The sequence below is a fragment of the Carcharhinus amblyrhynchos genome, chromosome 5 (assembly GCF_965287045.1).
Source record: "Carcharhinus amblyrhynchos chromosome 5, sCarAmb.v2.hapA, whole genome shotgun sequence".
NCBI classification, from domain to species: Eukaryota; Metazoa; Chordata; class Chondrichthyes; order Carcharhiniformes; family Carcharhinidae; genus Carcharhinus; species Carcharhinus amblyrhynchos.
The window spans coordinates 104,260,162-104,284,741 of NC_137328.1; the positions used below are offsets into that span (position 1 = coordinate 104,260,162).

General features: G+C 43.3%; 1 protein-coding gene across 5 annotated transcripts in view; it reads right to left on the reverse strand.

Annotated features, from left to right (window-relative positions):
- Window positions 1–24,580, reverse strand: part of LOC145343260 (microtubule-associated serine/threonine-protein kinase 4-like) — a 445,947-nt gene that overhangs the window by 268,718 nt on the left and 152,649 nt on the right. Inside the window, exon 1 of one of the 5 annotated variants that reach the window (XM_080189370.1) lies at window positions 7,633–7,677. The exons of the other annotated variants lie outside the window; for them this stretch is intronic. Within the exon in view, the coding sequence (XP_080045496.1) occupies window positions 7,633–7,671 (39 nt within the window). The 5' untranslated portion in view covers window positions 7,672–7,677. Of the gene's footprint in view, window positions 1–7,632; window positions 7,678–24,580 lie in introns of those variants that run through there. 5 annotated transcript variants of the gene reach the window in all.

Consider the following 24,580-nt stretch of genomic DNA (forward strand, 5'->3'; position numbering starts at 1 on the left):
GTGGCGTCACATTAGCCATTTTACAATCAGCTGGCACCTGCCCAGAGTCCAGCGAATTTTGATAAATTACAACTAACGCATCTGCTATTACTTCTGCCGTTTCTTTTAGTACCCTGGGATGCATTCCATCCAGAACCAGGGACTTATCTACCTTCAGTCCCATTAGCCTACCAAGCACTACCTCTTTAGTAATAGTAATCATTTTAAGGTCCTCACCCCCTACAGTCCCATGACCGTCAATTATCGATAAGCTATTTGCGTCCTCTACCATGAAGGCCGACACAAAAGACTTGTTTAAGGCCTCGGCCATTTCCTCATTTCCCATTATTCTTGTCTTCTAAGGATCCGACATTCATTTTAGCCACTCTTTTCCTTTTTATATATTTGTAAAAACTTTCACTATCAGTTTTTATATTTTGTGCTAGTTTAGTTTCATAATCTATCTTTCCTTTCTTTATCGCTTTCTTAGTAGCTCTTTGATGTTTTTTAAAAGCTTTCCCAATCTTCTAATTCCCCATTAATTTTGGCCACTCTGTACACATTGGTTTTTAATTTGATACTGTCTTTTATTTCCTTAGTTATCCAAGGCTAGTTATCCTTTATCTTACATTCCTTCTTTTTCACCGGAATGTATTTTTGCTGAGTACTGAGAAAAATCTCCTTAAAAATCCTCCACTATTCCTCAGCTGTTCTACCAACTAGTCTGCGCTCCCAGTCTACATTAGCCAATTAAGAACATAAGAACATAAGAACATAAGAACATAAGAACATAAGAACCCTCATCCTATCGTACTCCCCTTTATTCAAGCAGAGGACACTGGTTTGGGACCCTACTTTCTCACCCTCCATCTGTATTAGAAATTCAACTATATTGTGATCACTCATGCCAAGAGGACCTCTCACAAGATGATCATTAATTTTACCTGTCTCATTTCACAGGACCAGATCCAAGATAGCTCGCTCCCTCGTTGGTTCTGTAACATACTGTTCAAGGAAACTATCCCCACAGCATTCTAAGAACTTCCTCAAGTCCACCGCGTCCGACTTGAGTCGGCCAATCAGTATGCAGGTTAAAATCCCCCTTGATTATTGCTGTTTTGTTTTTGCACGCATCTGTTATTTGCTTGTTTATAGCCTGCCCCACCTCGAAGTTATTATTTGGGGGCCTTTAGACCACGCCCACCAGTGACTTTCTCCCCATACTATTCCTCATCTCCACCCACATCGATTCCACATTTTGTTCCTTACAGCCTATATCATCTCTCACTACTACCCTGATGATATCCTTAATTAACAGAGCCACCCCGCCTCCTTTTCCTTCCTGTCTATCCTTCCGAAATGTCTGATACTCCTGGATATTCAATTCCCAGTCCCAGTCACCCTGCAACCACGTTTCTGTAATGGCCACTAGATCATACCCATTTGTACTGATTTGTGCTATCAACTCATTCTCTTTGTTTTGAATGCTACGTACATTCAGGTAAAGTGTCTTTATGCTCATCTTTATCTGGACCCGATTTGTTAGTGCATTCTTCTGTTTGCATGCTCTGTCCCTTCCTGTCGGAAACTGTTCATCGCTCCCCAGACCATCTCCCTGCACTGCGTTGACCACCTCCCTTCTCGTGCTTGTCACCTTTTTTACTCTGCCTGAGGTCAGACTCCTGCCATCTTCTATACTCTCTGTTCTATTACATGGTCTGGAAACTTTACTAACCTCTGAGCCCTCAACTCCTTTAACCAGTTGAATGTCCTCATCATTAACCTGCACTCGTAACCTCTCCTTTATCCTTGATTTTGTAATTGTCACAAGTAGACACTGCAATGAAGTTACTGTGAAAACGCTCTAGTTGCCACACTCTGGTACCTTTTTGGGTATACTGAGGGAGAATTTAGCATGGCCAACGCGCCTAACCAGCACGTCTTTCAGACTCTGGGAGGAAACCGGAGCACCTGGAGGAAACCCATGCAGATACAGGGAGAACATGCAAACAGGACAGTGTTCCAGGCCATGAATTGAACCCAGGTCCCTAATGCTCAAGGCAAGCTTGAGCAATAAAACATCATCTTTCAGTCAGACACTTTCCAACCTTCCAGAATCAGCAGAGTTCAACAATTTCAAATCACAACCTCTGCCCCCACTGTCTTTCCTTTTGCTAACTCAGTTGTGTGTTTTTGGACAGCAGCTGTCCCCGACTCTGCCATTTAACCTCTTCTAGACACATCTTTTGTTTCTTTATATAACCATTCTTTTTGCCTTGCATCGTCATTCCTTTTGCCATTTAATCTCTCCTGCCTTCCATTCTATCAGAGATATTCCTCTTTCTGCCCACCATCTCCCAATCCAGTTGCTTAAAAGCTGTAACATCTCTAAACTCTTCCAGTTCTAATGGCAGTTCATTGACCTGAATGTTAACTCTGGCCCTCTCTGCCCAGATGCTGCCAAACTTGCTGAGAATTCCAGAATTTTCTGTTTTTATCCCACAAGCGCTGACCAAGGTATTTAAAAGAAACAAAATGTATCTCTTCATCTTTTGCAAGAAAGGTGGGTCAATGCATTTCAAATATTGGTGAAATATTATGTTGAAGGTGAAGAGACCAGTAACAAAATGATGGGCTGAAGGGCCTCCTCTGCTCTGTATGATTCTAATATGCAACATTTTAGGCAAATGTCGGAGACTCAGATGGAAATAGTTAATCGGGGGACCGATTCTCCAAAGAGTTTCATTAATGCACTATTGATATGCAGTTGCCTGAATTGTAACAGACATATGTTACCTGCTCATCAAAAGGAACATTGAGGCACAGTTTACATAGTCTTAAACATAGCATTTTGAAAGCACAGAACAATGCCTGAGATGCTTGAAGTGAAATCTCCGTGGGAACAAATCGGACCATAAGCAGATGCCTATGCGGAAATAGCAGCGCTGCATGAACAAGACGGGTCAGTAGACATGTAAATCAGGTGGCTCCTCGAGTTTAATTGTCATCAGAAAGTGAAAGAATGTGCCGGGTTAGAGGTGCTTGATTGCAAGGACACCAGCACCATCTGTTCAGATAAGTGTTAATAAAATTCATGGGACGGCTCTGAAACAAAAGGATCTTGCAGCAGAGTTGTCACATAACAATGACAAGAACGGATATAAACGGAAAGGGATAGCTCGACAGGGAGTTACACTGAAACCATCAGAGGAAAAAGACAACTATAGTACGGAGGTAATCACGGTCAGTGAAATTACCCCAGAGTGGAAGTGTAATGCAGCATGTTCTTACTGCTCCTGTCATGTTGCTGCTTTGTCGATACATGAAGTACATCATAAATGGAGATTACATTTTCTTAAAATGTACATGTACAGTCATGTCTGATTCAACAGGGCTGAAACGAAAATTTCATTTAGAGGCACCTGGCTCATTATTTGACCAAAATCCTTTTTTGCACTATTTGCACACAATTGCCCATCATTCACACTTTACGTCAATTACAAAGCAAACCCTCCTCCAGGTCCAAAAATATACCAAAACTTCTGCCTCAGCACAACTATACTTAATGAATCACTGTGATACATGCCCAGGATCACCTACCTTTCTCATAACTGCAAGCCTTCCTACCCAAACTCTCCATGGTGGCCATGGAAAACCACAATGTGGCCCTGAGGGAATAGACAACTTCGCTCATTAACAAAACTGATGCATGCTTACATAGCTCCTTTAACATAGGCAAACATTCCAGGATGTTTCGCAGGAGTGTAACCAGACAGATCTGGACACAGATCAAAGCAGCGGATAATAGGAGGGATGACTGAAAGACTGATCAAAGTGGTCAGTTTTAAGGAAGGGCTTAAAGGAGGAGAGACATTTAATAAATATAAATTTAAGTTTAAATTTAAAGTTCATTTTATTCGTGTCACAAGTAGGCTGACATTAACACTACAATGAAGTCACTGTGAAAATACCCTTGTCACCACACTCAGCCACCTATTCGGGTACACTGAGGGAGAATTTAACATGGTCAATGTGCCTAACCAGCACATCTTTCGGATTGTGGGAGGAAACCAGATCACCGAGGAAACCCACACAGACATGGGGAGAATGCGCAGACTCTGTACAGACAGCGACCAAAGCCGGGTCAGTAACTTCATTGCAGTGCTATTGTAAGCCTACTTGTGACACTAATAAATAAAGTTTAAACATAAAACCTGGAAATAAACTATGCTGCAAAGTGGTGCACTGAATGGAAACTGTAACGCTGGGTTGCGAAAGCAAACTGTGAAACCTTGCAAGGATCTGTAATGACACAATCTGTGAGAAGCAAATGGTGCAGAAACATTTGCCTAGTGATCCAGCTAAAAATGCAAAGCTAAGCAATTTTGGCCTCAATCTTTAGATCAGCCCACGTGGCACATTGAACTATTCCATCCAGGTGCACAGTTCACACATCTTGGCAGTAGCCTAGCAGGAAGGAGCGTACCAAAATCCGAGTGTCCCACCCCCCCCGCCTCATCAAACACTACCTAGCTGACCTGTGGCAAGGTGTGTGGATCGAGCAGTGGACTTTGTATCTCAGGAGCCACAACCCCAGGGTGGAAGAAAGTCACCCTTGGCCCCGAGGGACTGTCTAAGAAAAGTGGAGCACAATGGCTCACAAGCCCCTCACTGAACCCGGATTCTCTTTCCACTGATGTTCCGCTCTTGAGAATAAATAGCAGAGGCACAAAACTTGTAATATATTGAGGAAAATTAGTGCAAAAAACTGGAAATCAAGATATTTGAACTAAGCAACTTAAGAGTATCAGAGTCCCTACAGTACAGAAGGAGACCATTCAGCCCCTCGAGCCTGCACCGACAACAATCCAACCCCATCCCTGTAACCTCACATTGATTTTCCCTGCTAACCCCCCTGAAACTAGGGTCAATTTAGCACGGCCAATCAACCTAACCTGCACATCTTTGGACTGTGGGAGGAAACCAGACCACCCGGAGGAAATCCATGCAGGCACAGGGAGAGTGTGCAACCTCCACACAGACAGTGACCCAAGCCAGGAATCGAACCCGAGTCTCTGGCACTGTGAGGCTGCAGTGCTAACCACTGCTCCATTGTGCCACCTCAGTAGACTGAACATTTGGACAAGGGGCAGGTGTAAATGGTACGGAAATTCTGCTGCTGAGAAGCCAATTTCTATCCACACTTAAACGTCACTGCAAGCTTGCATTTATCAGCACAAGTTCAGCTGAATTGCAGCAGATTCATGGAGTTGAACTATGTCACTATCACATTAACTGCTGATTTTACACTCTCTTTGCTGATGCACAGAGTGTATTTTTCCCCTTTGAAATACCCATCAAGCAGAATTATTTTATTAAGAACACCAGAGAATGCCAGAGGTACGAATCAGTTTCACCATTAGCACCACTAAAAGACACATAAAAGCTGCTTAATCTGCTCTACTGGATCATCACTCTTCTCCCATTTTCATGTGAACGTTGTTACTGCCAATTCTCCACATGTCCAACTTGTGCAATTGTCCTTTGAAGTGGGCTAGGGAAACATGAGGGTAGCAGCTCAGGAAGTTTCCCAATAACCAGCACAGCCCAAAGTAAACCTCTACTGTCAATAGCTGTAAATATTTTATTGCCAATGCACATCAATTTGGCTAAGGGTTGAGGCTGGAGGACAAAACCACACCTGTTGATTGTTGGAATGGCTTTCTTCAACAGTGAAGCTTTAGGATTGCTAAACGCAAAATATTTTCTTGCACTGGCCTTGAACAAGGCTGAAATAAAAGGAATTCAGCAAATGCAAAGTGAAAATTAAGAGATAGTAAATGATCCCCAACCAAATGTATTTGTATTTGTAATCTCAGTATCAGGACCGAGACACATGTTTTAGATAATTTGCACATTCGTCAGACGGTGTTCAAAAACAGAAGCTGCGATGATAATCAGCGAGCTGGTGTTCATTTGGCTTGTTCCTGTAACGAACACATCTGCATGAACAGCTTACATCTCTGGTGTAAAATGTCATCTCTTGTACAAGTGGCAGGCAGCTACTACGTGGTAACTGCATGTTACGCAAATGGTAAGTATACCACTGTCTGCCTTTTATCTGATTTCAACTCTCTGTCACTTCCTTAAAAAGTAGGAACTCCCTCTATGTAAAACAATACAAAAAGTTTCCTTTTGGACACAATCAAGCTGCATACTGTATGTTTCACTTGTAAACAACAATCGTTCAGATAAAAATAGCTGCTAAAATTGGAGCTCTCAAATCTGAGCCATCTGAAAAAACAAAACAGGTTTTCCAATGCTGGGCTCAAAAACTGAAGGGCATTCCTATACATCACAATGTATTCAACTTCATTCTGAATTACAAAGATATGAAGTGCTGCCAAAACAGATCTCAATTGACACTATTTGTTTTAAAGCAAGTAATATTTCTTAATTAGGACACTTGTATAGAATATTTACAGTCACACACCTGCTTGAATGAATTAAATCTAAACTGGGCTGACGGTACAAGTGAATGCACAGAGATAAAACTGCAAGTTCCCCTTATTTCAAGGCAGCGAGATGCATTGCTTTGTCATACAGGTCAGCGAGATGCCTGATTTAATTACCAGCTTCTGGTGAGCTAATTGAATATCAGCAGAAGTAGCAAGGAGGGGGGAAACCACAGTTGGTGCTTGTTAAATCAGCCCGGATTCCCACTCCCGGTCATCAACAGGCAATCCCCAGCAGTCAGGAGACAAAGTTAGGACAAGATCAAACTTGGGCATTGATGGCTTTCCATGGCCATGACGACACTCATGGTGTAAAACTCTCAAAGAGGAACAAAAGCTGCTACTCATCCGTCCCTTAGTTTAGGAGAACCGTATGAAAGCAAACCGGGAAACAGTACTTTTTGGAGCGGGGCAGTGGGAGAGAATGACATTAAAATGCCACAGGGGCAAAATCAGTTTCATGAATGAAATACAAAACTTTTTTATTGTTGCATGTCTGTTTGGTGGGTGGTATGCATTCACGGGAATGCGCACTTAAGTTAAGATCCAAAAAATTTCGAACATCCAACTCACAACCGGCACACAGTGAAAATGGAGAGCAATTGAAATCCAAGATAATTGAACTCAAAAAGCTAGATTAAAGGAGCATCATCTCTGCTTTAAATGTTATCAATGTGCTACTTTCTGAATCACAATGAGTGCAGAGTAACAGTGAACTTTGACGCTTGAACACAGCTGTTAGACAGGAATGTAAGAATTAGACTTAAAGAAGAAAGCTCACATTTACCACAGGAATGAATGTCATTTTCCCTCTTCTAGCTCTGCAAAAAAAAACTTTACTAAAAGCTATCGTGTGCCCAAAGAGTAATGGTTTAAGCAAAGTACCCTTGCCTTTCAACTAATTCAATTGAGTGTACCTGCAAGATATCAGCCTGCCCTTTTTCTTATCACACCATTTACAGCTAAATTTTGTTTCAAGGACCACCTTCTTCCAGAACCACACATAGCAAATTAAGACACAAATGTTTGCACATTACAACATTTTCCCTAAACGTCCTAAAGGACTGCAACAAAAGATTCTTAACAATTCCGACATTGCAAATGTGCCTCACCTCGCGAATAGAAAGCTTCTGCTTACCTGAAGTCCTCGACGGCGGAGAATGCTGGACTCGTCCATGCTATCCTTGGCTTTTCTCTCATTTCTTGCACTGTATGGCCATGCTGCAGTGCCACAGACCTCACCATGCTAATTCTAATCCTTGCAGCTGCTAAACACTTACATCACAACAATCCCGATTGGAGACTGAAAGTCAGCTGACTGGTTTTAGTTATTCACTCCAGTAACTTCAGGAGATCATGAATGCTGCTGTGCATAGCAGCAAGTGGGCTCCGGCATCACTCACTCACACATACACCGTTAGCCAGCCGGAAATCAAAAAACGTTTCTACAGTTGTCAGCCTCCCTTCAAATCATCCTGAAAGATGCAGAGTCCGTGTAGAACACAGCTTCCCCCCCCCTTTCCCCCGTAGGCACGACGAATGGGTTCAGAGCGAGCTTTAAGGTCAAGCACGGGGGTAAATCAGTGGTGACACCTCTGCAAAGATAGCAGCTGGATGCGACGGTGAGAAACTGGGACGCAGCTGGTTGGCAATACAGCAAAGCCCCGTCTAGCTCTCAGCTTTCCAGCGACTTAGAAAGCACACAAACCAGTTTAGACAGTGAATGCCAATAATCTAGTCAACGGCTGTATTCAGACAAAATGTTTAAACTACTTCAGTAAACATAACTATGAACTGATTTTTTTGACTACATAAACAGATCAAGCATCCTATTACGTTATATTTGCACGATGAATTGAATGTTAGATACAAACAGGTAAGAACTCCAGATGCAGTTATCCCCTTAAAAGATCGAGAGAATCAAATGAACTTCCCCTTCTTTTCCTTCACCCACCGGATGAAGGAAATGTTGTTGAATATTAAGCCTTCCCGTTTGCCACATTTCCCCCCCCCAAAAAAAAAATAATTGATTCATAAGAAATCCGCAGCAACATTACAAACATTCCAAAATGGCCAGTAGAATAATATTCAGGTGCTGTACATACTTCAAGTAACAACCTGAGATGCTGCAACATAGTAAAAGGAAACGTTCTAGGCATTTTATAATGGTCCCTGAGCTTGACCACAGATAAATGTATTTGTTACTAAATGCGAAGGTCCAGTGGCAAAATAGCGAGGATCAACCTTTCCCCATTCAGGTAAATATTTCCAAAACAATCACAGAAAATATACAACTCTTTTTATTGTTGCATGTCAGATAGGTGGGTTGTACATATCCAAAGAAACGCGCGCTGTGTCATCAATACTTGCCATTATTTAAATTAAGATTCACCATGATTTCAAAGAGTTCTGATGCATCAACAAGATTAACTCTGTATTTCAGAGCCAAGTAATCGGCACTCCTGCCTCACTGTGTCAGGGACCCGGGTTCAATTCCAGCCTAGGGTGACTGTCTGTGTGGAGTCTGCACGTTCTCCCCATATCTGTGTGGGTTTCCTCCCACACTCCAAAGGTATACAGTTTAAATGGATTGGCCATGCTAAATCACCCCTTAGTGTCCCAAGGTGTGTAGATTAGAGGGAAAAGCAAGGTAAATACATTGGGTTACGGGGATAGGGTCTGGATGGGATGCTCTGACGGATGGGCTGAATAGCCTGCTGCTGCACTGCAGGGATTCCAATTACCAAGAACTGACAATTGAGGAGGTCCTATCTGAAGACACTGCCCTAACTGTGACAATATAACTACCGTCCATCAATCTCATTCTGCATATAATACTGCATATTATTCCTAATATTTCAGGCAAAGAACTGCCCAATATTGGCACAAGAAGTTACATGCAAACTTATAAAATTTGCTTAACTACTTTACCCCTTACCCCATTTACTAACTACACAGCACAAATTCCATGCAGTGTACTACCAAAACTTCCACCTGCATATCAATGAAAAATATTTTGTGACTGTGTGGGCGCAATGTTCTATAGATAATTTCTACACACTAGGCTTCAAGAACATCCATTCCGTGGACTAGGTGCAATTATTCCTTTGGCAATAACAGATTCACCACTTTATTAGATTGGATATAAGGAGGTTCAAACTGCACAGCTTTTAAAAAAAAAACATCAGGTTGAACGCCCAAACATGGTTAGTGTGTATACGAGCAACCAAACCAACATGATTCCATCGTTTACAGATTCAATACAAGGATTAGCATTTAGAAGAAAAATGTATTGATCCACTCCTGCTGTATATGAATCTATTGTATTGATAGATTCACAAGTAAAAATGCTTTCAAGGTGTCAGGGCAGTCCACATTTTCCTGATGAAAAACAATGATTAAATTGGACAGTAATTAGTCCCGAAAAGTGGGTTAGGTTATAGGGTACTGATGTAGACTGGCAATCTCTGATGATTTGACGGTTAAACTTCCCATCACATCGTGCCATCCTGAAGCAGTTTAAAGGCAATTTAAAGGCATGAGAGATCTTAGCCCTCAAAACATTGTGGATTTGGACAGCAAGGTTGTCAGAAAGCTAAGAGGCATGGCAGTGAATCCCCGAACTGACGGCAACAGGCACGGAGAAAGCTGTCCCTGTGTGAAGGTGCAAGTGTTCCCTCTGCTGGCTGCATGTTTACAGTCAAAAGTCTGACAACACCAGGTTTTAGTCCAACTGATTTAGTTGGACTAAATCCAATCAGTTGGACTAAAACCTGGTGTTGTCAGACTTTTTACTGGGTTTACCCCAGTCCAACGCCGGCATATCCACATCATGTTTACAGTCACTCAGTCGACCAAATGCTTTAATGAATGAATGGCTGGATCAAGCCTACACGTGGCTCTCCAAACCTACAGAAGACAGGGCAGTGCGAACATTTGTAACAATGGTCTTCTTCTTAAAATTTTAACAACCTTCTATGTTCAGAATCCTCGGAGCACATACCATCCTCTCCTACCTAATAAAACTAGGTTGATTCTGGAGTTGAGAGGGAGAGACTGAGTAAACTGGGCTATATTCTTTGGAATTCAGAAGAATGAGAGGAGATCTTATAGAAACATACAAGATGAAGGGAGGTTGTTTCCACTGACAGGTGAAACTAGAACGAGGAGGCATGGCTTCAAAAGGGAGAGCAGATTTAGAACTGAGTTGAGGAGGAACTTCTTCACCCAAAGGATTGTGAATCTGTGGAATCTGCTGCTCAGTGAAGCAGTTGAGGCCACTTCATTGAATGTTTTTAAGGCAAGGATAGACAATGTTTTTGAACAGTAAAGGAATTAAGGGTTATGGTGAACAGGCAGGTAAATGGAGCTGAGTCCACAAAAAGATCAGCCATGATCTTATAGAATGGCAGAGCAGGCTCAAGGGGATAGATGGCCTGCTCCTGCTCCTAGTTCTTATGTTCTTATATAAAACTTGTTCAAGTGTAGCCCAGCATAGCTCTGCTCTCATTTCAAACAGAGCCAGAGCTCCACTTGAGGTGCAGGGTGCAATGCGATCAGTTCAGTCACCGCTCAAAAAAGACAGTAGGACTAGGGGGCACAGCCTCAAGATAAAGGGGGGGCGGTTCAGAACGGAGTTGAGGAGGAACTTCTTCACTCAAAGGGTGGTGAATCTCTGGAATTCTCTGCCCGTTGAAGTGGTGGAGGCTGCCTCGCTAAATATTTTTAAGAAGCGGGTTGATGGGTTTTTGATAAGAGAGGGGATTAAGGGTTATGGGGAGAGGGCGGGAAAGTGGAACTGAGCCACGACAGATCAGCCATGATCTTATTGAATGGCGGGGCAGGCTCGAAGGGCCAGATGGCCTACTCCTGCTCCTATTTCTTATGTTCTTATGTTCTTATGTTCACACTCACCAACCAGCAATTCATTACGTTTCCAAAGTGTTCACCAATAGTACTGTATAGACACGGGGATACTTCAAACTAACCAAACACTGGGAAGAAATTTAAAACAAGCACTGCATGGCAGAGTTTAACAGCACACAATTACTACAAATTCCTGATCAATTTGTCTCTAAGATTTATACAGCTTTACGAATTTTGTGCGATTCTGCAGTGAAAGCAATTGTACCCAGTCCAACAACTTGCCAATTATTCCTTTAACCAACATAGCCCATAGAATGCATCAAGTCTTCAAAGCCAGGTTAGAGCAAAATGCTGCTGATACAATTATCGTTTAATACTCACCATGTAGGTTAGGCGTGGCTGCTGCTAACTTCAGGGTTCATCCACAGCAGGTGAATGCTACATACCTCCTGTGAGGCAGTCTTCGGTGATACAGGGAAATGACTGAGTAAATCCTACATGCAACACTTGAAATGTGTTTGCAAACAGAGCAGCAGTGAAAGGAAAACTCAGTGAAAGAAGGATCAGGAGTGGTCATGGAAACATCCAGGTGCATAGAGTGGCACATGGTACAACAGTTAGCACAACTGCCAGGGATCCAAGTTCAGTTCCAGCCTTGGGTAACTGCCTGTGTGGAGTTTGTACTTTCTTCACGTGGGTGTGTGCGTGTGTGTGGGTTCCCTCTGGGTGCTCCAGTTTCCTCTCTCAGACCACAGATGTGCAGGTTAGGTGGATTGGCCATGCTAAATTGCCCCTTACTGTCCCAACATATGTAGGTCAGGGGGATTTGCCAGAGAAAATGCGTAGGGTGACGCGGATATGGGGGTGGGGGGTTTTAAATCCCCGTCAGAGAGTCGGTGCGGATTCAATCAGCCAAATGGCCTCTTCTGCACTGCAGAAATTCTATGAAGTGGAAAATAATCAAAGGAAATAGAACTGGGCCACAAATAATAAAGAAACGCTTTGCGAAAATGAGTATTTTTTTTCCCAGCCTGAAGAAAAGGGATCAATTATTTGTGATTCTTTCTCTTTAACATTATGCATCACACAAGCAAGCAAAGATTCACCCTGGAAGATGAAGTGTTGAAGCAGAATGCGCAGGGTGGTTTCTGTCGGCACCTGGTGTGTTTTGCCAGTGGCAAAAGAACAAACAGTAATGAGGAAGGGAAAATATTCCCACAGCACAGAAAACTCTTCTTGATTATCAAGGCTGAGTTTCCCAGCTGCAGGTGGCAGATGTTACTGCCTCAGCCAACATTTCAGGTTATGCGAGAATCAGTTGGAAATAGGTTAAGATACACAAGAGGGAGATAGAATAGTTTTTTTTAGGAAAAAGACTGAAGAGTAATAGAAAGACCAGGGGGAAAAAAAAACATTGAAAAACACAAAGGAACGGAGTTCCCGACGTGGCACAAGAGGTTGGAGGTTGAATAAACTAGGATTGCTTTCACTGGAAAGACAGGCTGAATGGGAGACCTGATAGAAGCCTATTTAATCAAGGGGGACAAAGACAGAGTAGACAGTCAGAGGTTTTTCCAAGGGTGGAAGCAACAATTACAAGGGGGCACAGGTTCAAGGTGAAACAGGGAAGTTTAAGGGAGATGTGCGGGGCAAGCTTTTCACACAGACAGTGGTGGGTGCCTGGAACACACTGCCAGAGGTGGTGGTGGAAACAAGCATATAAGCAACATCTAAGAGGCATCTTTGATTTGTTTTATTATTGTCACATGTATTCATATACAGTGAAAAGTATTGTTTCTTGCGTGTTTTACAGACAAAGCATAGTGTTCATAGAAAAGGAAAGAACAGATTGTAGAATGTAGTGTTGCAATCATAGCTAGGATATAGAGAAAGATCAACTTAGTGCAAAAGTAGGTCCATTCAAAAATCTGATGGCAGCAGGGGAAAAAGCTGTTCTTGAGTCAGTTGGTATGCGACCTCAGGCTTTTATATCTTTTTCCCGACAGAAGAAGGTGGGAGAGAGAATGTCCGGGGTGCATGGGGTCCTTAATTATGCTGGCTGCTTTTCCGGGGCAGTGTGAACTGTTGAGTGTCGATGGACCGGAGGCTGGTTTGCGTGATGGACTGGGCTTCATTCACGACCCTTTGTAGTTTCAGCTGGATGGGTACATGAACAGGGAGGGAATAGAGGGGTACAGACCAAGTAAAGGCAGAAGGGTTTTTCTGTAATTTATTTAGAGCGTCATGGTCAATACGGACTTGGACGATCAAATACCTAGCAGAAGAGAGAGAGGCCAAGAATTCGGAGGGACTTTCATTCAGATGGAAAATTTGATGCCTGACTGAAAAGATCAGAGAATATGGTGTATTGCAATTGTAATTATGCACATAACTGACTTACGCCCTAAATTCTAGAATCCTTTAACCCACATAATGCTTGCAATTGAGCATTAAGGTGGAGAAAACACCAGGTCAAAATAGGCTTACGTAGGAGCATAGGTAATGGGCCAAGTGCAAGCCATTTGACCTCTCAAGCCTGCTCCGCCATTCAAACAGATCACAGCTGATCACTGGCTGCTATTACTCTCCATCACCCCTGTATCCCTGGATGTCAGTAGTATCCAGAAATCTGTCTTGAAAATGCTCGATCATTGAGCTTCTACAGCCTTCTGGGATAGAAGGCACGAAAGGAGGAAAGGCCGCAAGGAAAGGCAGGCGGGGGAAAAAGATGAATCTCAGAAAGCCGGCAAGACAAGAAAAGTTATTTGATTTGTTTTCTTTTTTGAAGGCTTGTTTGCCAATTCTTTTTTAACTTTTAGGTTTAATTTAATGGTTTTGCATTTATGTAGTTGTCACAGTGACAATCACGCAATCAACTCAAAAGCAATTCAAAAGTAAATTTTGTGTTCTTCTCCTGAAGTTCCATGCAATATAAAAAGCTTCACCTTCTATATTAATTCACAATCTCCTTCTTGTGACTGACATTGTACACAGAAAGCAGCCCGAGAAGAAATTGCAATTGCTCAATCATCCTTGTTTGTCCTTCCCTCTGTGATATTGATTCCACTCTCTATCTTCTTTCACAAGCTTACTAATAAGCATTTCTTTTTCCCATTTCTTTCAGATCTTGCTTTTATCCTACCCTGAAACTCAGCGAGATATCGCGCAGTTTCTCCCAACCTCCACGTTAATCACCAAGATTAACCATTTGCCCACTACTAAGGATTTTACAAGTCATTAAATCAAAACTTAAGGCATACCCTTAATTAACGAGCTGGGAGGGCATTAAGGTTTATGGACAGCAGACTAAACAGAATCATTGTAGGCATGTGTCATGATTGCTTTTTAATACTAATCTATAAAAGGGATTGTACGGTAAAGAAGCTTATCTCTAAAGCCTTGTTAAGTATGAATGGGCTGTCAGATCTGATGGATGAATCTAAATATTTGTGTTTCTGTCAACTCATTAAACTGTTCTACTTATAGAAGTGGATACCATTTTTTTTTTAGCCAATTTCGACATAGCAGCCAACATAGACCAGAAAAACCATTACTGAGGAAGAACAGCGCATGGAAGGCTGGGGAATAACTGGGACATTTACATCGGTCATTTACAATTTCTATACAGTAAATTCACTCATTTACTTTGCAAGTCCAGATCTTAGTATTAAGGAGGAATTGTGACCGAAACAAGAATTTCCAATCCAAGAAAGGTTTCCTATATTACAACAATGAATACACTTCACAAAGTGCTTCATTGGCTGTGAAGCGTTTTGGAATATCATGCACTCATGAAAGGTGCAATGTTCATAGAATCATAAAATCTACAGTGTAGGAGGCAGCCATTTAGTCCATTGAGCCCGCACTGAGAACAATTCCACCCAAGTCCCATCTACGTAACCCCACATATTTACCCTGCTAATCCCCCTGACGCTAAGGGACAATTTAGCACGGCCAATCCACCTAACCCACATATCTTTGGACTGTGGGAGGAAACAGGACCACCCGGAGGAAACACACACAGACACGAGGAGTATGTGCAAACTCCACAGACAGTGACCCATATACAGTAATATCTCACTTTACACTGATCCGTTCAACACCTTTTTGTTACATCATCACCACCAACAAGGAGGATATATACTTTTAAAGACACAATGTTTGCTATTATGCTGCTCCTAACCCCAACCACATCATCGTGTCATTTGCTGCCCTGTTCCAAATGTCCAAAAGAACCAGCAATTCATTATTTCCACATCCAGATAAGAGAGACTGGGGAGACAATTCCTGGGAGTCAAGGAGATGGATCCACTGGGGGTCAGGGGAGACTGTCACTGGGGATTGGGGTGGGACTGTCGCTGGGAGTGAGTGAGACAATTGCTGTGAGCTGGGGAGAGGGGGACCCCTGAAGGTCGGAGAGAGGGACCCATTTGGGGTCAGGGGAGTCACAGTCGCTACTGGTCAGGAGAAAGAGACCTATTGGGGGAAGGGAGCTCACTGGATTGCAGGGGAGGGGACCCTTTGGTGCTCAAGAGAGACAATTATTGGGAACTGGGGAGAGAGGAACTTGTTGGGGGTCAGGGAAGGCAGTCGCTGGGGGTTGGGGAAAACAATTACTGGGAGCCAGGGAGAGAGGGATTCACTGAAGGTCAGGGAGAGGGACCATTGGGGATCAGGGGAGACAGTCACTAGGGGAAAGAGACCCATTAGGGGAGGGGGTGCTCACTGGGAGGTGGAGGGGGGGGTTAGGAAAGGACTTTGGTTAAAGTCACATTTTTAAAAAGCAGAACTAGAATTTTCTTGAGATATTACAGTACAAATATTGTTCTGTTTAATGTTCATCTGCCAGGAAAATAGATACTGCTACCCTCTCCTCAGATGAAGTTAAAGTCACTATCAAGGTCTAATATCCAAGATAATCAGAAACTAAAAGGCCATTTCCAGCCCAGGGGCTCACAAGCAATCACACTATGCAGCAATGTTATGTCCGTTCCTGCTGAACTATACATGAACGAGGTGTGTTTGAAAGAAAAGGATACAGTATTATGATCTGATTGGCAGTTGCTCTGACCCCAAAGCCAGAATGAGGAATAAATGCCCAACTTCCCTACAGGGGCAAGGGTTGGTGATGAATAAACAGCCTGCTTTTGTTTATAAGAAAAGGCAGTGAAGGCTTTTGGCTGAGGCAACCTAGCGTGGATAGAGGATTGGTTGTCAAATAGGAGGCAGAGAGTGGGGGTCAATGGGTGCTATTCGGATTGGCGGATGGTGACTAGTGGGGTGCCCCAGGGGTCGGTGCTGGGGCCTCAGCTATTTACCATTTATATAGATGATCTGGAGGAGGGAACCGAGTGCAGGGTGTCGAAATTTGCTGATGACACCAAGATTGGGGGAACGGCAAATTGTGCGGAGGGTGTGGAGAGTCTGCAGAAGGATCTAGATAGGCTGGGCGAATGGGCCAGGAAATGGCAAATGGAATTTAATGTTGGCAAGTGTGAGGTGGTCCACTTTGGTAGGAAGAATGGTAGGAAGGACTATTACTTACGTGGCGAAAAACTGCAGCAGGCGACGGTGCAGAGGGACCTCGGGGTCCTTGTGCATGAATCGCAAAAACCCAGCTTGCAGGTGCAGCAGGTGGTCAGGAAGGCGAATGGGATGCTGGCCTTCATAGCGAGGGGGATTGAATATAAAAGTAGGGAGGTCTTGCTGCAGCTGTATAGGGCATTGGTGAGGCCGCAGCTGGAGTACTGTGTGCAGTTTTGGGCGCCGCACCTGCGCAAGGATATTTTGGCCCTGGAGGGAGTGCAGAGGAGGTTTACTAGGCTGATACCGGAGTTGAGGGGATTGAGCTATGAGGAGAGGCTGAATAAACTAGGCTTGTACTCGTTAGAGTTTAGAAGAATGAGGGGAGATCTCATTGAGACGTATAAGATGATGAATGGGATGGATAGGATAGAGGTGGAGAGACTCTTCCCGCTCAAAAAAGACAGTAGGACTAGGGGGCACAGCCTCAAGATAAAGGGGAGGCGGTTTAGAACGGAGTTGAGGAGGAACTTCTTCACTCAAAGGGTGGTGAATCTCTGGAATTCTCTGCCCGTTGAAGTGGTGGAGGCTGCCTCGCTAAATATTTTTAAGAAGCGGGTTGATGGGTTTTTGATAAGAGAAGGGATTAAGGGTTATGGGGAGAGGGCGGGAAAGTGGAACTGAGCCACGACAGATCAGCCATGATCTTATTGAATGGCGGGGCAGGCTCGAAGGGCTAGATGGCCTACTCCTGCTCCTATTTCTTATGTTCTTATGTTCTTATGAGACACTGGGAGGTTTTGTATATGAGCTGAATAAGTCAGCTTACTAATGTCAGGTAATTTGTCTTCCAAGATGCCGTTGGAGTGAGGCGACCTCTTGCAAATTATGTTCAGTATACCTTCTAATTCTATCTTTTATTCTCATTCTGCGCTTCTAAAACTTCATTCTCTTCTCCATAACTATGATTGTAACATCTGTACGCTCTCCTTCTCAATGAATGATATGCTTTGTCAGTACTGCATACTTTTCATTGTATACCAATACATGTGACAATAATAAATCAAATAATGTGACAAATAAATTGTCTTAAGCAAATGTGTTCAGAACTCCCTCTGCATGTTTAATTATGAAGACAAAAGCAAATTACTGCAGCACTCAAAGGGTCATCCAGACTCGAAATGTTGGCTCTAATATCCCCCCCAGAGGCTGTCAGACCTGCTGAGATTTTCCAGCATTGTGTGTGTGTACGAAATAAAGCAACCTAATAATTAGCATCAAGCTTCACTTCACCTGGTAGGAACTCAATCCATCTGCGCAGAGGTTAAAGCAACAGTTGCGCAAAGGGTGGAATTATCAGTCTTGATTGCAAGGCGTCGCCATTCTAGCCTAGGGATCGGGCAGAACAGTATCAGACAAGTGGATAAGGGCAGCCCATCAGCCAACCCCCATGAAAATAATGTGCCTCAACCAGCAACTGGCACTGATGAACCCGAGCCATCAATAACAAATCCATCGTCTCCATCCCCCATCAACTGAAATAAGCAATCCTAAATCCAGCACTTCTCCTAATTACTTCTCAGAGAACCAGCAGCCTTAGAAACAATGGCCTAGTGGTATCATTGCTGGACTGTCAATCCAGAAACTCAGCTGATGTTCTGGGCACCCGGGTTCGAATCCCACTATCACGGTCTGGTATACAGCCTCTCCAGAAAATCTGATTGGTAATGACACTATCTTACAAGTTCAACCTCTACAAACAATCCCTTGGAGCTCAAAAAAGAAACACAGGAATTTCAACAGTGGAAAGCTGACATGGCCAAAGGATGTCTAGTTGATAAATTAAAATTCTCACCAGGGTTGTATTAATTTAAAAATTGCCCAGGAAGTCTGTGAATCTTCTTGCCTTCCTAGATCAGAATTCCACTAAAATTCATATCTGTAGGGCAGGACAGCCTTCAGCCCACAGGTAAACATTAATTTTCACCAGAATCCAAACTGGACACTCGAGTACAACTCCATATTTTGTTTTCTTCTCTTGCAAGGGTGACAGGCTTGAAAAGCAGTGAAGGGCAGAAAATGAAGGTGAATTTCAAATTCTAATGAACTTTGAGATCAGGATTATCACAACAACATCTCCAAATGTACCGTGAAAAATATTGATTTGTTGTCAACTCCTATCATTTTGAGCAATGATCTACTTAAAGTAATCACACAGGCCTGAGGTCAAAACATAGATGCTTAAAAATAATGAAGTAGTAAAGACCCCACTTCGCTTATCATGGGAGGGAGAAGAAAAGCTATGAGAATTTGTGACACCACCGATTAAAATTGAACTGTGGGCCCAATAATTGTGAGGGTGCAGTCAGAAGGAAGACCATAAGAAAGACGAGCAGGTGTAGACCAGGCAGTCCCTCAAGCCTGTTCCACCATTCAATATGATCCCAACTGATCGAACTCGAACCCACTTTCCTGCCCGCTCCCCATATACAAATGGGCAGCAAGAGTAGGCCATTTGCCCCCATGAGACTGCTGTACCATTTAATAAGATCATGGTTGCTCTGACAGTAACCTCAAATCTGTATCTTGCCTCCCCCCCCAATAACCTATCGCCATCTTGCATACCAAGAATCCATCCCCCTCTGCCGTAAAAACGGTGAAAGGCCCTGGGTGGAATCTTCCTGTCCCATGCGCCACAGGAATTATAGCGGGCGGGACATGGACCGTGCAAAGATCATTTGGCCTCGGGCAGGATTTTCCAGTCTTGGGGCAAGCACGGCCTGGAAAATTCTACCCTCTGCTTCCACCGCGTTTTCAGCCAGAATGCCGAAGACTCTCAACCCTCCTGGGTGATGAGTTGCTGAGTCTCAATTCATAAGATGGATTCTGGAGTATTCTTCCAGATCCTAGATACTGATCTTGACAGTCAAATATAGAACAAAAACTGAGAGCTTCAATCAAAACAGAACTTTTTGTTCATTCTTCGAGGTGAAGGTGACCATGTGCTAGGTGTGTGTATGGTAGGGTTCCGGTGGGCATGTAGGTGACTGCTAAGGTCAATCTCTGCTCAGGAGGTTCTGTTTCAAATGGGACAGAATACTGCAGACTGTTGGCCTGGGGTTTCCTCTCCTTGCTGCCTCTAATTTTCTTTCTTTCTGCCTTTAATATGTGCTTACTTGCGTATGTCTCGCGTGTTTAGAGTTAAAGTTTATTTATTTATCACAAGTAGGTTTACAGTCACACTGTAATGAAGTTACTAGGAAAATCCCCTAGCTGAGTGGGCGGGAGTTTTGCTGTATTGACTTTCAGTTTGGCAGGCAGACTGACTCCACTTGTCTAAAGTCTGCCAAAGGTGAGAGTTTGGCAAGTTTTGTGTGTGTCGCATCGTCAGTATGGACGACACAAGAGAGTGTGTTGCTGAGATAAGTGAACTTATTTACTACTGACAGGCTCTGCCCATGGGCTGAAAGCTTGGGCCTGAGATGGAGCATGCTGGTACATTACTTCAGCTTACTTCACGCTGATTGTAAGGCTGAATTATCACATGCATTGGAGAACGACGGCATGCCACATTGATTTTGATGACAGAATCATGGCAGGCATTGGAAAGCACCAGGGAGAAAAACACACTGAAGAGGGATGGTGCGAGCACACAGCCCTGTTTAACTCCATTAGTGACTGGGACTGGGTCAGAACTCTCTCACCATCATTGAGGACCTGCACATGCATGTCTTTGTGGAGCTGTCCGACCCATTGTGAGGATTTCTCAAGGAAGCTGAATTCTCTATAATCTTCCAAAGGCCCTCACAGTTGACTGTCAAACACCTTGTTCAGGACAGTAAATGTGGTATGGAGGGCCATGTTCCCTTGTCTCCTCTCCCAAAGCTGTTTAACTGCAAGCACCATATCAGTGGTACCCTGACCTTTTCTGAAACAGTGTGGGTTCTCTGACACCAGATTCCAGTCAAGTTGTTGTATGAAGTGGTTCAGGAAGATTCTTGGAAAGGTATACCTGGCAATGGATTCCTCTGATTGGCAAGGAGGATAAAACCATTATTTAAGAATTGCAGGTTAAACAAAAACAAATCAACATGAAAGGTGCCTAAGGAGCAATAGGGATCTCCCTTCTCCTGAAATATTGGGTGGCACAGTGGTTAGCATTGCTGCCTCACAGTGCCAGGGACCCGGGTTTGATTCCCGGTTTGGGTCACTGTCTGTGTGGAGTTTGCACGTTCTCCCCGTGATTTTCTCAGGGTGCTCCCATTTCCTCCTACAGTCCAAAGATGTGCAAGGTAGGTGGATTGGCCAGGTTAAATTGCCCCTTAGTGTTGGGGGTCTAGCTAGGGTAAATGCATGGGGTTATGGGGATAGGGCTTGGAGGGGATTGTGCTTGGTGTCGATGTGATGGGCTGAATGACCTCTATCTACACTGTAGGATTCTACGAACTTATTTTTACTGAACAGAAAGTCTGGCTCAGATGGAAATTGTTGGCGCCCTGCTCCCTACCTCCCATCCCCACAAGAAAAACGTGGATAGTGATAAGCCCGACAGTACATTTTTATTGCAACTGAACTGCTGTGTTAATAAAGTACATACTGTAGCTCAGATAAAGATCAATTTAGATTCAAACATTCATCCATTTTGATTGTTTATTTAACCTTGTGAAAAACTGACATGTCTACCTCCCTGGGTATGGTTACGTGCCAGTCACAATTTAATAACTCTATGATTATGAGAGAAGTTTTTAGACACAAACCTATCAAGGGGTCTACTCACTTGGGTAAATAAACAGATTTACACATGCACTGCTTTCAGGCAACAATTAACTTGAACAGATGCTCAAATTTAGACAGCATTTAAATCACATTCAACGAGGTTATTATTATTCAAATGATAAACAGATAAGCCATTTTCTAAAGCTTTGTTGAACTACTATTCTTGCCAGTTTTATTGCATTTCCTACAAAAAGGAAACAACTCGCCCATCATGGTCACCAAAAGTATTTTACTCAGTAGAACAAAGGAGACCTTAACAGCCTCTTTGTCAACCATTATAATCATGGTTGATCTTTGGCTTAAACTCCGTTTTCCCGCCCACTCCCAATATCTCTTCATTCCCAACAGATCAAGCTTTAAATGATGGAGCATTTGCAACCCTCTGGGATACAGAATTCCAAAGATTCACAACACAAGGGAACGGAGACTAAACATAAGGAAGTCTTTCTTAAAACTATACAGGCACTGGTGAGACCACATCGGGAGCACTGAACAGTTTTGGTTCCCTTATATGCTGACATCGGATGCAGTCCCTGTAACTAAATGCATCTACTGTGGCCAATCCACTAAATTTGCACATCATTGAACTGTGGGAGGAAACCAGAACACCTGGAGGAAACTTACAGTAACGGAGAATGTCCATGTAGAGTTTGCACAGTCACCCAAAACTGGAATCGAAACCAGGTTCCTGTCACTGTGAGCCAGCGGTGCTAACCACTGTGCAATCCGTGACTGCAAGTGAGGCAAGTCTGGGACCCAAGTGATAGCAATGGAGGAGCCTCAGCCCCTGTAATTGTACAGCAGGTTCAAGGCTCTTGCACCTTATGAGGGTGAGAATAGGGACTGATTTGATTTACTGTCACATGTATTAGTACACAATGATAAGTATTGTTTCTTGCATGTTATACAGACAATGCATACCGTACATAGAGATGGAAAGGAGAGAGTGCAAAATATAATGTTACCATCATAGCTAGGGCGTAGGGTGTAGAGAAAGATCAATTTAATGCGAGGTCAGTCCATTCAAATGTCTGATGGCAGCAGGAAGAAGCTGTTCTCAAGTTGGTTATTACGTGATCTCAGATTTCTGTATCTTTTTCTTAATGAAAGGTAATGGAAGAGAGTATGGCTGGATCGCATGAGATCCTTGATTATGCTGACTGCTTTTTCAAGTGGGACGTGTAGACAGAGTCAATGGATGGGAGACTGGTTTGAGCGATGGACTGAGCGTCGTTCACAACTCTTTGTAGTTCCTTGCAGTCTTGGGCAGAGCAGAAGCCATAGCAAGCTGCAATACAACTGGAAAGACTGCTTTCTGCAAGGTGTAAGGTGGATCAGCAAACTGGCCATGATCTCATGATGCAGAGTAGCTGAGATGAAGAAGAGATGTAGCGATAACAGGAGACAATATATTTCTATATATTCTATGATCACACCCAGCTGTCCTTGAACAGCAACCAAACTTGAAGTACCTAACCCAAGGATGTGACAAAGTGTCCTGGAAACTTCCCCCTTCCTCGATGTGTCGCACTGTCTCAAGCTGGGATTCCAGCTCATTAACTCAGCTGAAGTTTCTTGAGCTGTGGACACTTATTCAAGATGTGATTGCTGTGGATCCCACTGGTGTCCATCAGCTCCCACATGCTACAGCTGCAATACATCACCACCCTGGAGCAGAATCTAATATTCCAGGGTAAATAAGTATGAAGAAACAACATCTTCAACAGGTTTGTTGAAGCTATTACTAAATAATACACACTATCAATGAGCGTAAATGGGGCAGAGAGAGAAAACAGGGAAAAAGGAACAAGAGAAAGTGAAGAAGCTTCAAGGGTCTGAAACATGCAAGTGGAAAAAATATTAAAAGTCTTTACAACATTTAAGTGGCAGATCCATCTGCCTCCTCTGGAGGTCGTCATCATCACAGATTCCGTTGTTCAACCAATTCAATTCACTCTACAACTTATCAAGAAATGGCTGGGTATACGGGATACAGCAAAGGAATGGAGACCAGAAGTAGGGAAGTCTTGCTAACACTATACAAGGCACTGGTTAGACCACATCGAGAGTACGAGCCCAACAATTGTGCTCCGGAACTAGCTGCATCCGAGCCAAGCTGTTCCAGCACAATTACAACATTGGCATCTATCTAACAATGTGGAAAATTGTCCAGATTGGTCTTCTACATAAAAAAAGGCAAACAGCAGCCTGACCAATGGTCATTCCATTATAAGCAACATTATGGAAGGTGCCATCAACAGATTATTAAGCAGCATTTACTCAAATAATAACCCGTTCACTGATGCCTAGTTGGGTACCACCAGGCTCCAGACATCGTTGCAACAGGGGACCAATTATGGACAAAAGAGTTGAATTCCCAAAGTGAAATGAGTGTGACTATCTATGAAAGACTGCAACATTTGATTGAGTGTGGCATCAAAGGCTTTAGTAAAATTGAGGCAATGGGAATAAAGTGGAAAACTTGCCACTGGCTAGAGTCACACCACCCACAAAGAAAGATGGTTGTGGTTGTTGCAGGGCAAATATCACTGCAGGAATTCCTCAGGGTGTCCTCTATTGTGTTGATTGTATTCATTCATGGGATGTGAACATCACTGGAAAGGTAGTGTGTCATCAACCTAACCATTTTCAGCTGCTTCATCAATGACCTTCCTTCCATCATAAGATGAAGAGGGGATCTTCACTGATGGCTGCGCAACGTTCAATTCCACTTGCAACTCCTCAGACAATTAAGCAGTCTAGTGTCACATGCAGCAAGGCTTGGACAACATTCAGGTTTGGGTTGATAAAGGGTAAGAAACACTTACACAATGTAGCAGGCAATAATCAGCTCCTAGAGAGTCTAACCACCAACCCTTGGCACTCAATGGCATTATCATCAGTATCCCGATGTCACGTTT